The sequence below is a fragment of the Oncorhynchus mykiss genome, chromosome 2, assembly GCF_057628025.1.
Source record: "Oncorhynchus mykiss isolate SJ-2025 chromosome 2, ASM5762802v1, whole genome shotgun sequence".
Classification (NCBI taxonomy): domain Eukaryota; kingdom Metazoa; phylum Chordata; class Actinopteri; order Salmoniformes; family Salmonidae; genus Oncorhynchus; species Oncorhynchus mykiss.
The window spans coordinates 56,620,509-56,637,593 of record NC_143023.1 but is presented as its reverse complement, the minus strand read 5'-3'; the positions used below and the strand labels follow the sequence as shown (position 1 = coordinate 56,637,593).

The 17,085-nt window shown below is 42.0% G+C and overlaps 1 protein-coding gene across 1 annotated transcript; it reads left to right on the top strand.

Annotated features, from left to right (window-relative positions):
- The first annotated feature begins 1,643 nt into the window (after nucleotides 1–1,643).
- On the top strand, nucleotides 1,644–13,602 carry LOC110492166 (nucleobindin-2). The gene is made up of 13 exons (XM_021566231.3): nucleotides 1,644–1,776; nucleotides 3,092–3,229; nucleotides 3,555–3,662; nucleotides 3,901–4,033; nucleotides 4,747–4,844; nucleotides 6,026–6,211; nucleotides 10,757–10,847; nucleotides 11,011–11,069; nucleotides 11,139–11,231; nucleotides 11,366–11,455; nucleotides 11,594–11,764; nucleotides 12,146–12,206; nucleotides 12,412–13,602. Exons 2-13 carry the CDS (start codon nucleotides 3,092–3,094, stop codon nucleotides 12,522–12,524), a joined length of 1,341 nt encoding a protein of 446 aa, XP_021421906.2. The 5' UTR covers nucleotides 1,644–1,776; the 3' UTR covers nucleotides 12,525–13,602.
- The last annotated feature ends 3,483 nt before the right edge of the window (nucleotides 13,603–17,085 follow it).

The following is a 17,085-nucleotide window of genomic DNA, read 5'->3' as shown; positions in this document are numbered from 1 at the left end:
TGCTTGAGCAGCGCTGAGAATGAGAAAAGTATGAAAGCCAACAGTCCAATATTTTAGAACACTACTGTGCATACATGTTTTGGACTATGATAAACCCTTCTACAGATTCACCATCGAGAGTATTCTGTCGGGCTGCATCACCGCCTGGTACGGGAATTGCACCGCCCGCCCGCAACCTACCCGCTCTCCAGGACATCTACAGCACCGGTGTTACAGGAAGGCTAAGAAGATCATCAAGGACCTTTAGCCACCCGAGCCACGGCCTGTTCACCCCGCTACCATCTAGAAGGCGGAGACAGGGTGCGTCAAAGCTGGAACCGAGAGACAGCTTCTATATCCAGGCCATCAGACTGTTAAACAGTCATCACTAGCTGGCTACCACCCAGTAATCTACCCTGCACCTCAGAGACTGCTGCCCTATGTACTGTACATAGAGTCATCGAACACCATTCACTCAACTAATGTTTACATACCGTTTTACCCACTTTATATGTACATACTGTATTCTAGTCAAAACTCATCCTTTATAAATACTGCTATACATATCTTTTCTATTAATATACTGTCCATACTGTCAATACACACTATATTCTCAGAGTACTCTGTTCTCTTGGCCCTCCCACCCCTACGGGAATGTGCAGCCCAGTCCAAGCTCTTCTTTATCCTGGCACCCCAATGGTGGAACCAGCTTCCCCCTGAAGCTAGGACAGCCTATCCTATCTTCCGAAAACATCTTAAAACCAATCTCTTTGAAGAGCATCTTAAATAATTCAGAATGCCTTTTGTAAACTAACACTCAGACATGACTTTTTTTTCACACTTTACTAGCTCTGACTAGAAAATGTACTTACTGTGATGTGGTTTTCCCACCTAGCTTTTAAGATACAAACCGTAAGTAGCATTTAATGTTTTAAATGTTGGATTATGTGTGTATTGTTAATGTATTGTTAGTTATTACTGCACCGTTGGAGCTAGAAACATAAGCATTTTGATGCACCTATGTTAACATCTTCAAATATGTGTATGCAACCAATAAACTTAGATTTGATTTAATGCAACACACTTCGAAAGGCGGTGGTCTCCGACTTGACAAAAGTGATCCACTTGAATACGCCCATCGCCTACAAACGTGAACGTGGGTTGAATATATTCATACTAAACTATACTTGTTCTTGGTTCACACAGGTTTGCAAACGCCACGTACATTTAGCTTCATAGCACCTTGACCAACACATTTGAGGAACAGTTTGACTGACACATCTTCTGCCCAACTGACTGCCAATGCGACTATTTCACAAAGCGACGAGAATATTTCTACCCAATGAGGATAGTTGAGCCCACGTGGGGGCGTTACCATGGCAATTAGCCGGTAGGTTGATCTTACTACTAGGAAGAGTTGTCACTAGTTACCCCAGCCATAAAGTCAAAATTGGCATCGTAAAAAAAATATATGTTGCTTTTTGGTCTTAATTTAAGATTATGGTTAGACATAAGGTTAGCAGTGTGGTTAAGGTTAGGGTTCGGGTTAGCTTTTAATTCGGGATATCAAGAAGAAGGACTATCTATATCTTTTTTTTTTTTTTAAATAGGCGGGGTTTGGCATAATTGTGACTTTGTGGCTGTGATAACTAATGATGACCACTAGGGTTAGGAAGAGACTCTGGCCGGTGTGTAGTGCATGACAGCTGGAAACGGACTCCAGTCTTTTTAACGTTAATTTTAACGTCTCAAAAGCGCAACGTGACAGACAATTACTTGAAAGTGGCAGCTGTCAAAGTAAGTTTCTGTTTCTCTTAGCTTTTAAATGACATTTATTATCATGCTATTATGGATAAATGACAGTTCAGTAACGTTAGTTGGACCAGTTGAAGGGAAATCATCCACAGCCTACTTGTTCGACACTTAAGTAGGTATTATGATGTTTCCGGTATTTCTTACACATATAGCCAGAACTCATTATTATCAATAATATTATCAGGAAAGACCCACAATATGGACCTGATCAAATTAGATAGCTAGATCACAGATGTAACAACAGGTTCAAAACTACTGGATGCTGCTGATGTGGTCGTGTCGTGAAGTAATACCTAAACAGGTTCTCTTTCAGGTGTTAAAGCCCAAGAGAACTGGGCCAAGTTCAGTTGCCAAACGTTGTCGATAGAAATGCCTTGAACAGAGTCGACATTTTAATTACATTTTGTATTGAACCTTTATATAACTAGGCGAAGTCAGTTAATAACAAATTCGTATTTACAATGGCGGCCAAACCCGGACGACGCTGGGCCAAATGTGCACCACCCTATGGAATTCCCAATCACGGCCAGATGTGATACAGCCTGGATTCGAACCAGGGACTGTAGTGGTGCCACTTGTACTGAGATGCAGTGCCTTAGACCACACCGCTGCACCATTCGGGACATGGGACATTATGCCTTGTTCTACATGTCGGAGAGGCATTTTTGTTCTACATAAGATGTTTCTATCTGAATGTTCCAAAACGTTATGTCCTGCTGAACACACTCCCTGGTTTATCCCACAGACACGTGAGTGGCACAATCACCACTGTTTTCTTTTGGTGGGGAGGTTACTGTGGAGATTGAGATTAAACTAGTTTAACATTTTACTTGTCAACACATTGGTCAATAGGGAGGAGTGTGTGTGTGTGGGTTCACTGGTTGCAAAATCAATGGCCCATTTCCCAGGCCAGTGAGCTTACTGTAAGAAGGTGATGTTTACAGTATAAACCTATTTGTTCTTATCACTATGAAACATTTAGGAATGTAATATACACTCTATACATAAAGAGCTCCATTGGCAACTGGCAATATCAATTACGTACATATACGCTCAAACAGATGCTGTACATCTTGCCATTCTATGTCTGTGAAAAATAGATTGTTATTTCATTTGACCAATTGTGAAATATGACATTTGTCTGTTTTATATTCAGCAATTTCTCATAGTTTCCCTTGAAGCAGCTGTTGTGTAGCCAATAAACCTTAGCCTGGTGATGTTTTCCTGTGTACTTTCCCTTGAAGCAGCTGTAGCCACTTATTAACCTTAGGCTGGTGATGTTCTCCTGTGTACACAGATGTTGTGGAGTAAAGCCTTCTGCCGCTGCCCTGTGCTCGTCCTGAGCTTGTGGTTCTGTGTGGAAGCAGTGCCCATCGCTGTGGACAAGACTAAAGTGGAAACCCCAGAGCAGAAACTTGAGGCGCCACAGAGTGTGGTGTGTGTGTGTGTGTGTGTGTGTGTGTTGCAGTACTTATGTGCAATTTGATGAAGAAGTGATAACGACTGTGTAGGAAGCAGATGGTCTTTTTAATACTTGACAAATAATATTTTGAGACTGGCTAAGGCTAGGCTATTTGAACGCATAAGAAAGAAGAAAGGCACTCTGAGCATCAATAATGTGTAAGAAAGAGGAAGTGCTGCAGGAAAAGGAAGGAGGTTTAGACCTAGGCCATATGAATCCAATGTGAACCTCTCCCCTTTCATCTCTGTCCCACTTACGCACTACAATGTGGATTTTGACCGTTTTTTGTTTGTTTCAGGACACGGGGCTTCACTATGACCGCTACCTCAGGGAAGTCATTGATTTCCTGGAGAAGGACCAGCATTTCAGAGAGAAGCTCCACAACACAGACATGGAGGACATTAAGGTACCCCAGCAGCTACAGCATTTGCAGGGTTGTGTTTATTAGGCACCAAACGGGGGGGGGGAAACAGTGAGGGACTACCCAGACTTGTCCAATAAGAAATGCTCATTTTATTTTCTGCTGCAAAATGTTTAACTGTTTGTTGCATGCCCTAATGAACATGACCCCGCTGGCCTCCTGGTCGGTTTCCATTTATTGTTATTGGTCACTCAAATCTCTGGTTGCGTATGTTTCTGAGCAGCAAGGCAAACTGGCCAAAGAGCTGGACTTTGTCGGCCATCACGTGAGGACCAAACTTGACGAGTTGAAGAGGCAGGAGGTGAACAGGCTACGGACACTCATCAAAGCTAAACAAGACGTTGAGGGAGGGCATGGTATGCTGGTCTGTTGTTCAAATATGTCCCTTCCTGTCCAACTGGCAGCCATCCTATCAGCAGGAACTTTTGTCCAATTGACAGGACATATGATGCAATCCACCACCAACATCCTAAGCTTGATGTAGTCCGTCACATAGGAAAATGGAAGTGACTCGAGGCTATTGTGCAAGTAAATAGGAACGTGTCACATGTTGTGAAAATGTCCATGTTGACACATTTTGGAAGAGGGTTTGAGGTACTACTAACAAGCATGGTCTTGCACACAAACAAGACCATGCTTATATTGGGACTGCCAGAAATACCTGGCTGCGGTCACTGCCAAAGCAAGAGTCAGTCATCAAAACAATCTCTCAAATTCCTGTGAATTCTTAGCCCAGTCTTTTAGCATTGCACTACCATTGTCTAATATCCGCAATATTAATAACTGCTTGGTGTCATCATTCAAAAGAGGTGTGAGTGACTAGTTTATTATTGTTACGAGAGGATAATAAGGTACAATATTCTAGAGTAAAGGTCACTCTAATTTATTACAAACACAATTTATTACAATGATTGAATTGTGGATACATTTGAGCTGTAACTATACAATTACCTCATCATATGAAGTAAGCATATACTTTTTGGCAGCAGTTGTCAGCAAGCAATTTGTAACCACTTAAATCGTACAGAATTAGTTTCCCTCCTAATAGGAAACTTCTCCCCCCCTCCAGAAATGAACCACAAGGCGCTGCTCATGCAGTTTGAGTACATGAACCACATGAACCCACACACCTTCGAAGTGGAGGACCTGGATAAGCTTATTAAATCGGTAGGAATGTTGTTTATACACACACTACAACATGATGCAATGTTTAAAATGACCACACAATGGTTCTTGAAACCACCCTGCTCAGAACATATGGTGCATGGACCAAAATTATGCCAGGGTCCATACTCGAAAAGAGAGTTTAAAAGTTCACATGCTGACAATGGCCTGACAGCTGAAATGTTTGCTAGGCACTTGATGCCTCTTGAATGAATAAGCATAAAATAACTTTTAAACTCTTCTGAGCTAGGACATCCATTTTGAGCCAACAGCCCAAAGGGGTTATAGTTTTGAAGCTAACTTATTGTTTGAATAGCAAATGTATTGGAAAGTTCATCCTGACCATGCACATGTGTTCTGTCTGGTGATGTTAGACCATGGAAAAATGTTTAGAGGACGACAGTGTCCCCAGGACATTTAAATGGTCGATTTGACCTATAGGGGTCTTTGAATGACCTTTTTAATGCTCCTCTTTATCCATGGTGAACAAATTAACATTTTTGTTGCTATTAACAATCCTGAGCTTTCACTTGTAGATTTAATTACACAGAGGTAGTGAAGCATTCTGAACTATTTGTCCTTTGTTGGTGAGAGCTGGCTTGCCAGAGGTAAAGGGCCAAATCAGCTTTGACAGTTGAGAGCCTGGGGTTGTGTGTGTGTGTGTGAACTAAACTTGAAAATTCAAGATTTCTCCTCGGTAAAGAAGGACGCAAACCTACTTCCTGTTTTTCTTGATATCTGAATTAAGACAATTTTGCACATTTACACTCAACTAAAAGTGATTTCAGTTTGAGCTCTGACCTTTCCAGTGCCTAATGTGAATCCTTTGGTTGCGCGCTACTTCTAAGTGATGAGTCTGAAATCAGTGATGTTGCTATGTGAACTAATATCATTTGCACTTAAAACTAATCGTCAAGAGCATGTCACATCCTTTCTCAGTCTCTTCTATAATAGTCTTCTATAATAGTATTTTTATTGGTTTGAAATCCATCCAGATCCATGGGTAACTAGTCTCTGACACAGAACTGTGGACTTAAATAGTATTTATTTTTCTCAATTCCACATCTACCCAAATCTAAAGCCTTTTCAGAGGTATCTAAGGCTAGGGGTTGACTTGAAATTGTCCTTTTGTTTTCATTTGTTCAGTTCTCGTTCTCTCCTTTTCCTGGTTGATATTTATATAGGCTACCAGTGACCTGGAAAACTATGACAAGGATCGTCACGAGGAGTTTAAGAGGTACGAGATGATGAAGGAGCACAAGAGGAAGGAGCACCTGAAGAACCTCGACGAGGAGCAACGCAAGGACGAGGAACAGCACTACGAAGAGCTGAGGAAGAAACACGCAAACCATCCCAAAATCAACCACCCTGTAAGACATTTACCCTGCTACGATAACTAAACCCAAAGCTAAATACCATGCGAGACATTTACCTTGATACTGTAACTTAACCTAAATTCAACCACCCTGTAAGACTTTTACAATGATACCATAATTAAACCCTCTATTGCATGACTGCACATTTACCCCAACATAATGGTTAGGCCTATTCCATCAACAATTGCGGCAATAAAATAGTTCCCACTGCCAATTTGTTGCATGAACCGTTTCACTGGCCCAAAAATTATCCACCCATCGAGCATCATATTGTTTGATCAATATTTAGGGAAATTTACAGACAATTTGCTGTTTCCATCAGGCTAATTTATCCAACAGCTACTTTACTTGCTGAAAAAGGGTTGGACGGAAACATGATTGCATTAACTAAACCCTAAATCAACCACCGTATTGGACATTTCAATCAAATGTATTTTTAAAGCTCTTTTTACGTCAGCTGATGTCACAAAGTGCTGTACAGAAACCCAGCCTAAAACCCCGAACAGCAAGCAATGCAGATGTAGAAACATGGTGGCTAGGAAAAACTCCCTAGAAAGGCAGGAACCTAGGAAGAAACCTAGAAAGGAACCAGGCTATGAGGGGTGGCCAGTCCTCTTCTGGCTGTGCCGGGTGGAGATTATAACAGTACATGACCAAGATGTTCAAACGTTCATAGATGACCACCAGGGTCAAATCATAATAATCACAGTGGTTGTAGAAGGTGCAACAGGTCAGCACCTCAGGAGTAAATGTCAGTTGGCTTTTCATAGCCGATCATTCAGAGTTAGAGACCGCATGTGCGGTAGAGAGAGAGTCGAAAAAAGCAAGTCCGGGACAAGGTAGCACGTCCGGTGAACAGGTAAGGGTTCCATAGTCGCAGGCAGAACAGTTGAAACTGGTGCAGCAGCACGACCAGGTGGACTGGGGACGCAAGGAGTCATCAGGCCAGGTAGTCATGAGGCATGGTCTCAGGGCTCAGGTCCTCCGGGAGGGAAGAGGGAGAGAGAGCATACTTAAATTCACACAGGACACCGAATAAGAAAAAATACTCCAGATATAACAGATTGACCCTAGCCCCCAGACAAACTATTGCAGCATAAATACTGGAGGCTGAGATTTTACAATGATACTATAACTAAACCCAAAATCAATCACCATGTAAGACATTTACCTTGACAATCAACCACCCTCTAAGATATTTCAGTGATATTAAACCCCAAATTACTGAACCCCAAATGAACTAGCCTGGTCTTCAATCTTTTTTGTTCTGTAGACCTATAGCCAACCATATGAGTTGGCTATAATGCAAAAACAGATCTAGGATAAGACTACAACTTTACCACCCTGTAGGAATTTACAGTGATACTAATCTAACAAAGACCCCGTTACTGTATATGGGTTTTTCTATAAATAATGGGGCCAATGTGTGACATTGGGATAAACATTTTCAAAGTGGTTTGAAACAACAACAACAACAACAACAAAAATATATATATATATATAACTCCACCTATACAACAACATAGGCCAAGGACTATACAGTGCCTTCAGAAAGTATTCCACATATTGTTGTGCTAGAGCCTGAATTTAAAATGAATTACATTTGAGATTTTTTTGGTCACTGGCCTACACACAATACCCTATAATGTCAAAGTGGAATTTTTACAAATTACTATCAAAAATGAAAAGCTGAAATGTCTTGAGTCAATAACCCTTTGTTATGGCAAGCCTAAATACATTCAGGAGTAAACATTTGCTTAACAAGTCACATAATAAGTTGCATGGAATCACTCTGTGCAAATAATATTGTTTAACATGATTTTTGAATGACTTCATCATCTCTGTTCCCCACACATAAAAATAATTGTAAGGTCCCTCGGTTGAGCAGTGAATTTCAAACACAGATCCAATCACAAAGACCAGAGGTTTTCCAATGCCTCACAAAGAAGGGCACCTTATTGGATGGGTAAAAAAAAAGCCGACATTGAATATCCCTTTGAGCATGGTGAATGTATTAATTACACTTTGGATGGTGTATCAATACACCCAGTCACTACAAAGATACAGGTGTCCTTCCTAACACAGTTGCCGGAGAGGAAGGAAACAGCTCAGGGATTTCACAATGAGGCCAATGGTGACTTTAAAAGAGTTAGAGTTGAATGGCTGTAATGGGAGAGAACTTTTGATTTGATCCTTAGTTATTGGTCATATATCACATCATATAATACAATCGGTGTAGACTTTAGTCAAATGCTTACATACAGTGCCTTGCGAAAGTATTCGGCCCCCTTGAACTTTGCGACCTTTTGCCACATTTCAGGCTTCAAACATAAAGATATAAAACTGTATTTTTTTGTGATGAATCATTCAACAAGTGGGACACATTCATGAAGTGGAACGACATTTATTGGATATTTCAAACTTTTTTAACAAATCAAAAACTGAAAAATTGGGCGTTCAAAATGATTCAGCCCCCTTAAGTTAATACTTTGTAGCGCCACCTTTTGCTGCGATTTACAGCTGTAAGTCGCTTGGGGTATGTCTCTATCAGTTTTGCACATCGAGAGACTGACATTTTTTCCCATTCCTCCTTGCAAAACAGCTCGAGCTCAGTAATGTTGGATGGAGAGCATTTGTGAACAGCAGTTTACAGTTCTTTCCACAGATTCTCGATTGGATTCAGGTCTGGACTTTGACTTGGCCATTCTAACACCTGGATATGTTTATTTTTTAACCATTCCATTGTAGATTTTGCTTTATGTTTTGGATCATTGTCTTGTTGGAAGACATCTCCGTCCCAGTCTCAGGTCTTTTGCAGACTCCATCAGGTTTTCTTCCAGAATGGTCCTGTATTTGGCTCCATCCATCTTCCCATCAATTTTAACCATCTTCCCTGTCCCTGCTGAAGAAAAGCAGGCCCAAACCATGATGCTGCCACCACCATGTTTGACAGTGGGGATGGTGTGTTCAGCTGTGTTGCTTTTACGCCAAACATAATGTTTTGCATTGTTGCCAAAAAGTTCAATTTTGGTTTCATCTGACCAGAGCACCTTCTTCCACATGTTTGGTGTGTCTCCCAGGTGGCTTGTGGCAAACTTTAAACAACACTTTTTATGGATATCTTTAAGAAATGTCTTTCTTCTTGCCACTCTTCCATAAAGGCCAGATTTTGCAATATACAACTGATTGTTGTCCTATGGACAGAGTCTCCCACCTCAGCTGTAGATCTCTGCAGTTCATCCAGAGTGGGCCTCTTGGCTGCATCTCTGATCAGTCTTCTCCTTGTATGAGCTGAAAGTTTAGAGGGACGGCCAGGTCTTGGTAGATTTGCAGTGGTCTGATACTCCTTCCATTTCAATATTATCGCTTGCACAGTGCTCCTTGGGATGTTTAAAGCTTGGGAAATCTTTTTGTATCCAAATCCGGCTTTAAACTTCTTCACAACAGTATCTCGGACCTGCCTGGTGTGTTCCTTGTTCTTCATGATGCTCTCTGCGCTTTTAACGGACCTCTGAGACTATCACAGTGCAGGTGCATTTATACGGAGACTTGATTACACACAGGTGGATTGTATTTATCATCATTAGTCATTTAGGTCAACATTGGATCATTCAGAGATCCTCACTGAACTTCTGGAGAGAGTTTGCTGCACTGAAAGTAAAGGGGCTGAATAATTTTGCACGCCCAATTTTTCAGTTTTTGATTTGTTAAAAAAGTTTGAAATATCCAATAAATGTCGTTCCACTTCATGATTGTGTCCCACTTGTTGTTGATTCTTCACAAAAAAATACAGTTTTATATCTTTATGTTTGAAGCCTTAAATGTGGCAAAAGGTCGCAAAGTTCAAGGGGGCCGAATACTTTCGCAAGGCACTGTATGAGCCCATTCCCAACGGTGTAGAGTTAAAAAGTAAGACAAATGTCTGCTAAATCAAGGAATTTTTATTTGACCTTCATTTAACTAGGCAAGTCCGTTACGAACACATTCTTATTTTCAATGACATCCTAGGAAAAGTTGGCTAACTGCCTTGTTCAGGGACAGAACGACAGATTTTTTTTTTACCTTGTCAGCTCGGGGATCCGATCTTGCAACCTTTCAGGTACTACGCTCTAACCACTTGGCTACCTGCCGCCCCAAACAGTAACACAATAAATAAAAAACACAGAAGGCTATATGCAAGGAGAACCAGCAGCAGCGTGTGAGGAAGTGTGTGTGTGTGGTGTCAATATGCATGTGTATGTGTGTTTTGTGTGCTTGAGCTTATGTATACAGTTGAAGTCCATGATTCCATGTGTGTTGTTTCATAGTTGTGATGGCTTTACAAGTATTCTACAATGTAGAAAATAGTACAAATAAAGAAAAACCCTGGAATGAGTAGGTGTGTCCAAACTTTTTACCGGTAGTGTATAAAATGCTGATTATTATCAATAAGTTGTCCGGCATAGGAAATCCTTACTGGTTCCCTAGTTTACACTGTATATGTGTATTTCTATAAACTGTACTAGTGAAGAGTGTGTGTGTGTGTGTGTGTGTGTGTAGGGAGGTCAGGACCAGCTGAAAGAGGTCTGGAAGGAGTCTGACGGTTTGGACCCAAATGACTTTGACCCCAAGACCTTCTTCAAACTCCACGGTAAAGTTCACACAAGTAGCCATTCACAGGTTCAAAAAAGCCTAATAAAATAGTGTCACGTTCTCAAATTACACACCAATCACAATGGACCTTATTAAGAAATCATCAAGTTAAGCACTTTTTTTTTATTGAAGCCATTTTCTTTTTTCCTCTTTTTTTGCAGACAACAACGGAGATGGCTACATTGATCAACAGGAGCTTGAAGCCCTGTTCACTAAAGAGGTGTGTGTGTGTGTGTGTGTGTTAACTCGAGCAGGCCCAGAGTTGAAAAATGTGTTGTTTTTTTTGTAGCTGGAGAAGATGTACAGCCCTAATCTTGAAGAGGATGACATGACAGAGATGGAGGAGGAGCGACTGCGCATGAGGGAACACGTCATGAATGAGGTGAGCTGGCAGGAGGGATGGGGTATGATGGAGTCACTGAGTCATACAGACACACACACACACACACACAAAATCAACACTGCTTCTTCAGTCAACCTATTTGCTGATGTTTCATTCCTTTCATCTGTACTCAGGTGGACACCAACAAGGATAGACTGGTCTCCCTGGATGAGTTCCTGATTTCCACAAACAAGAAAGAGTTCCAAGAGCCAGACAGCTGGGAGGTAAGGGACAGGCAACTACCGCCACCTCAGTGTGGTTTCCTGCTGAAGCCTGAAGTGGTCAAGAGGAACTGAATGCCATTGACCCTAATAATGGTGCTTCTACCCTCCACTCCTCTCTCCACATCTTCTCCTCTCCAGACTCTGGAGCAGGCCCCAGCCTACACGGACGAGGAGATGCAGTTGTTTGAGGAGCAGCTGGCCCAGGAGGAGAGCAACCTCAAGCAGAAGAACGTAGAGCTGCAGAAACAGAAAGAGGAGCTGGAAAGGCAGCAGGAGCAACTTGACGCCCAGAAAGCCGAGCTGCAGCAGGTAACCTACCTCATATCAATGTTAGCATTTATAAAATGTCAGAATCGCAAAAACTCCCGTACGGGCTCAGGAGAGACGAAAGTCTCATGATTCCTCCGAAACACAACCCAACCAAGCCGCACTGCTTCTTAACACAGCTTCTTAACCCGGACGACGCTAGGCCAATTGTGCGTCGCCCCACGGACCTCCCAGTCGCGGCCGGCTGCGACAGAGCCTGGGCGCGAACCCAGAGTCTCTGGTGGCACAGCTAGCGCTGCTTTGCAGTGCCCTAGACCTCTGCGCCACCTGGGAGGCTTATTGTAACTTTTTGGAACTGGGTCATCGCTCTCTGTTTTCTTGGGGTCAAATAACATCTCCATCTCTTGTCTGTCTTGTCCTCAGGCGGTGGAACAAATGCAGATAATAAAATTTGAAAAAGCAAATGCGGCCGTTGAGGTCAAAGGTCAGTACAAGTTGCCTTCAGTAATAACATCCTCTATTATTGACTAGTATTGCCAACATGAATAATGACCATCGGTCGAATCCTAACTTCCTCTTAAGCCAAATTTTCACTTGGTCAAGCATTGATGTCAATGGAAGATGAAGTGAAAATTTCGAGGAAGTTAGAGGAAAATCCTATTTGTTTCAAACGCGATTATGTGCTTTAGATGGAGGAGCTACAGTAGCAGTGCCCCCTGGAGGTCAATCATTGCCAGTACTACCAGGAGACAGCCAACCTCTACCCCCGAGTCACCACCAAGACTTACCTGCACACTCTTAGCGGGCCCGGCAGCTTTTTCTGTGTGTGTGAATCTCTTGATGTGTGTGTGTGTGTGGGCGCTCATGTGTTTTTGTGTGCATATGTGTGTAAATTAATCTTGCAACGAATCCGTTTTAGTTAGTTTTAATGTGTTGTCGGCGCTCTACGCTCCCACATTATACCCGGACGCACACATACAGTCCAACAATTTCCAGAGACCAGCTAAACCAATCAGAATGAAGCCTTGGATTTTGACCCACTTCCAGTCGTCGCATTCCGGAGCTGGCAGGAACAGCCAGCACAACCAACGAGACTTGAAATAATTGCTGAACCAGGCATTTTGTAGACAATCCACTCTTTTGTTATTAGTTATTTTCCCTCTTGCCACAACCAGCACATGGTTCGATATGGGAAGTCATTTGGTTGAGAAGAGGGTTTTGTTCCTGAATACGTGCAATGTTTTGTTTTCTACCTAGTTAGGTATGCTACCCCGTGGGATTATTTCTGTGGGGAAAGATTTGTTTAAAATACAAAATACATTTTGGTTAAATAGTTTACGGAGGTGGGTCAAATGAATGTCAATTTTGATATGCTGCTTGATAGTATGCTGTCATGATAAATAATGTAGAACCTTACCTGGAGATGGTTTACTGTGAGAACCTTGCTGATTCATTCCTGATATTAATAATTGCCCATACAGATACATTAAGCTAGAGATACATTACTGTAGTACAGAGATGCATTACACAGATACATACAGAAACATTACTGTAGTACAGAGATGCATTACAGATACATACAGAAACATTACTGTAGTACAGAGATGCATTACAGATACATACAGATACATTACTGTAGTACAGAGATACATTACACAGATACATACAGATACATTACTGTAGTACACAGATACATTAAGAAGGTACTGTAGTAATTTAATATTGGCCGAAAGAATGTTTACATGCCACAAACTGCTAATTGTTTTTGTGTAACAAAAATGCCCCATTTGATGTCGACTTAGAATGTTGTAAATTGTTTCATTGTGGTTGATAGGGACAATAGTGATAATAAGGAGTCTTAAATGACACATTCATCTTCATTTCCAGTGTCTGTATTTCTGTGTGTGACCTTGTCTTTATTTGTGAGAGTATATATTATGATCACAGTTTAGGACCAAAGTCTATTGTGGGGATATAATAAAAATAACAATATATTTCATTTGTATAGCGCTTTTCATTGCAGTGTTATCTCAAAGTTCTACATAGGCAAAAATAATGATAATACAAATTACTATTAAAAACCCATTTAGAATCAAGGCAGGAAATAGCAATAGTCGTCTAGGTGATAAAAGGACTTTCCAGATTAGCACTAAGAGAGGCCTGTTTTAAATTCTGATTGATGGCGCGGCTCTCAGATGGTCAATGAGAGAATTCCATAGGCGAGGGGCAATGGAGCAGAAGGCCTGGTCCTCCATAGTACGGAGAATTGTCTTCGGGACTTGAAGCAGTGGTGAGTTGCTGTAGTGTTAGCCAGTGGAGTTCAGCAAGAATGGGGGCGATGTGGGCTGACTATCTTGGAGAAATTGTAGCCTCTGAAGTGGCCCCCTGAACGGAGCGTTGCCATAGTCAAGCGGGGAGAGGATGAAGGCGTGGACGAGTTTAACTGCGTCTGCCTGGGAGAGTGATGGTTTGAGAAGGGGGATATTTCTTAAATATGTTTTATATGGGCATCAAAGGACAATCGACTGGTTGCATTTCTGACTACAGTAGCCATTCTCTTGTCCACCCAATATTTTACACACTGAAACACACACAGTACCCATCATTACATACAGAGATGCACTCAGGGGCCAGTTTCATGAGAATAGTTTGCTCCTACAGACAATGAGTCACGTGGCCGTGGCTTGATCTGTAAAGCAGGCAGACGGGCATCAAGGCATTCAGTTACTGTTAGATTGACCGTTAGAATGGGAAAAACGAGTGACCTAAGCGATTTTGAGCATGGTATGATTGTCGGTGCCTGTTGCGCCGGTTCCAGTATCTCAGAAATGTCCGGCCTCCTGGGCTTTTCACTCACCGACAGTGTCTAGGGTTGACAGAGAATGGTGCGACAAACAAAAAACATCCATTCAGCGGTAGTCCTGTGGGTGAAAACAGCTTGTTGATGAAAGAAGTGGAAGGAAAAAGGCAAGAATGGTGCAAGGCAACAGGTGATCCACAAACGGACAAATAACGGCACATTACAGCAGTGGTGTGCAAAACGACATCTTGGAACGTACAACTCTTCGGTCCTTGTCACGGGTGGGCTATTGCAGCAGACGACCACACCGGGTTTCAATCCGATCAGCGAAAAACAAGAAGTGGCTCCAGTGGGCACGCGATCACCAACACTGGACAATTGAGGAGTGGAAAAACATTGCCTGGTCCAACGAATCCCGGTTGATGTTGCTTCATGCTGATGGCAAAGTCAGGATTTGGTGTGAACAGCATGACTCCATGGCCCCATCCTGCCTGGTGTCAACAGTTCAGACTGGTGGCGGTGGTGTAATGGTGTGGGGAATGTTTTCCAATTGATACCAAATCAGCAACGTTTGGACGCCACAGCGTATCTGAACATATCCAGACCCCAAATAATTCAGGCTGTTTTGGAGGCAAAGGGGGGTCTGATCCGGTACTAGATGGGTGTACAAAACATTAGGAACACCTGAATGGTGCACATACACAATCCATGTCTCAATTGTCTCAAGGCTTAAAAATCCTTCTTTAACCTGTCATCTCCCCTTCATCTATACTGTTTGAAGTGGATTTAACAATTGACATCAATAAGGGATCATAGCTTTCACCTGGATTCACCTGGTCAGTCTGTCTAATGTTTTGTAAACCCAGCGTATATATGATATTAATTTTTGATTTTTTTTAAACCACCAGTTTTGTAGAAATGATAATTGACCTATATATTTTGAGATAACTGGCCTGTTTCTGCCCTACACATTTTTTTTTACGAACAAATCAGTCCCAAATGTATTTTTGCTTGCACCATTGTGTTGCTTAAACGGGTATATATAGTGCCTTCGGAAAATATTGAGACCCCTTGACTTTTTCCACATTTTGTTAGGTTACAACCATATTCGAAAATTGATTGAATTGTGTTTTTTTCTCATAAATCTACACACAATACCCCAATATGACAAAGCAACAACAGGTTTTTAGAAATGATTGCTAATTTATAAAAAATAAAAAAAATAACTGAAATACACATTTACCTAAGTATTCAGACCCTTTACTCAGTACTTGGTTGAAGCACCTTTGGCAGCGATTACAGCCTCGAGTCTTCTTAGGTATGACGCTACAAGCTTAGCACACATATATATTTGGGGAGTTTCTCCCATTCTTTTCTGCAGATCCTCTCAAACTCTGTCAGGTTGGACGGGGAGCTTTGCTGCACAGCTATTTTCAGGTATATTCAGAGATGTTCGATCGGGTTAAAGTCCGGGCTCTGGCTAGGCCACTCAAGGACATTCAGAGACTTGTCCTGAAGCCACTCCTGCATTGTCTTGGCTGTGTGCTTAGGGTCGTTGTCCTGTTTGAAGGTGAACCTTCGCCCCAGTCTGAGGTCCTGAGTGCTCTGGAACAGGTTTGCATCAAGGATCTCTCTGTACTTTGCTCCGTTCATCTTTCCCTCGATCCTGACTAGTCTCCCAGCCCCTGCTGCTGAAAAACATCCCCATAACATGATGCTGCCACCACCATGCTTCACCGTAGGGATGGTGCCAGGTTTCCTCCAGACGTGACGCTTGGCATTCAGACTTAAGGGTTCAATCTTGGTTTCATCAGACCAGAGAATCTTGGGTGGGCTGTCATGTGCCTTTTACTGAGGCGTGGCTTCCGTCTGGCCACTCCTTAGTGGCCACCATAAAGGCCCGATTGGTGGAGTGCTGCAGAGATGGTTGTCCTTCTGGAAGGTTCTCCCATCTCCACAGAGGAACTCTAGAGCACTGTCAGAGTGGCCATTGGGTTCATGGTCACCTCCCTGACCCCCGAATTTCTCAGTTTGGCCGGGCGGCCAGCAATAGGAATAGTCTTGGTGATTATAAACTTCTTCCATTGAAGAATGATGGAGGCCACTGTGTTCTTGGGGACCTTCAATGCTGCAGAAATGTTTTGGTACCTTTCCCCAGATCTGTGACTCGACACAATCATGTCTTGGAGCTCTACCAACGTTTTTTTCTCTGTCATGCACTGTCAACTGTGGGACATTATATAGACAGGTGTGTGCCTTTCCAAATCATGTCCAATCAGTAAAACTTACCACAGGTGGACTCTAATCAAATTGTAGAAACATCTCAAGGATGATCAATGAGCTAAACTTTGAGTCTCATAGCAATGGGTCTGAATACTTATGTAAATAAATAGCTAAAACCTGTTTTTGCTTTGTCATTATGGGGTGTTATGTGTAGATTGCTGAGTATCTTTTTTTTTTTTTTTTTTTTTAAATCCATTTTAGAATAAGGCTGTAACATAACAAAATGTGGAAAAAGTCAAAGGGTCTCAATACTTTCCAAAGGCACTGTAATTTATTTTTG

Coding starts and splice junctions, on each gene's coding strand:
- LOC110492166 (XM_021566231.3), top strand. CDS start 3,092: ATGTTGTGGAGTAAAGCCTTCTGCCGCTGCCCTGTGCTCGTCCTGAGC. Junction 3,230..3,554: donor TTGAGGCGCCACAGAGTGTG/GTGTGTGTGTGT, acceptor TGTTTGTTTCAG/GACACGGGGCTTCACTATGA. Junction 4,845..6,025: donor TGGATAAGCTTATTAAATCG/GTAGGAATGTTG, acceptor ATATTTATATAG/GCTACCAGTGACCTGGAAAA.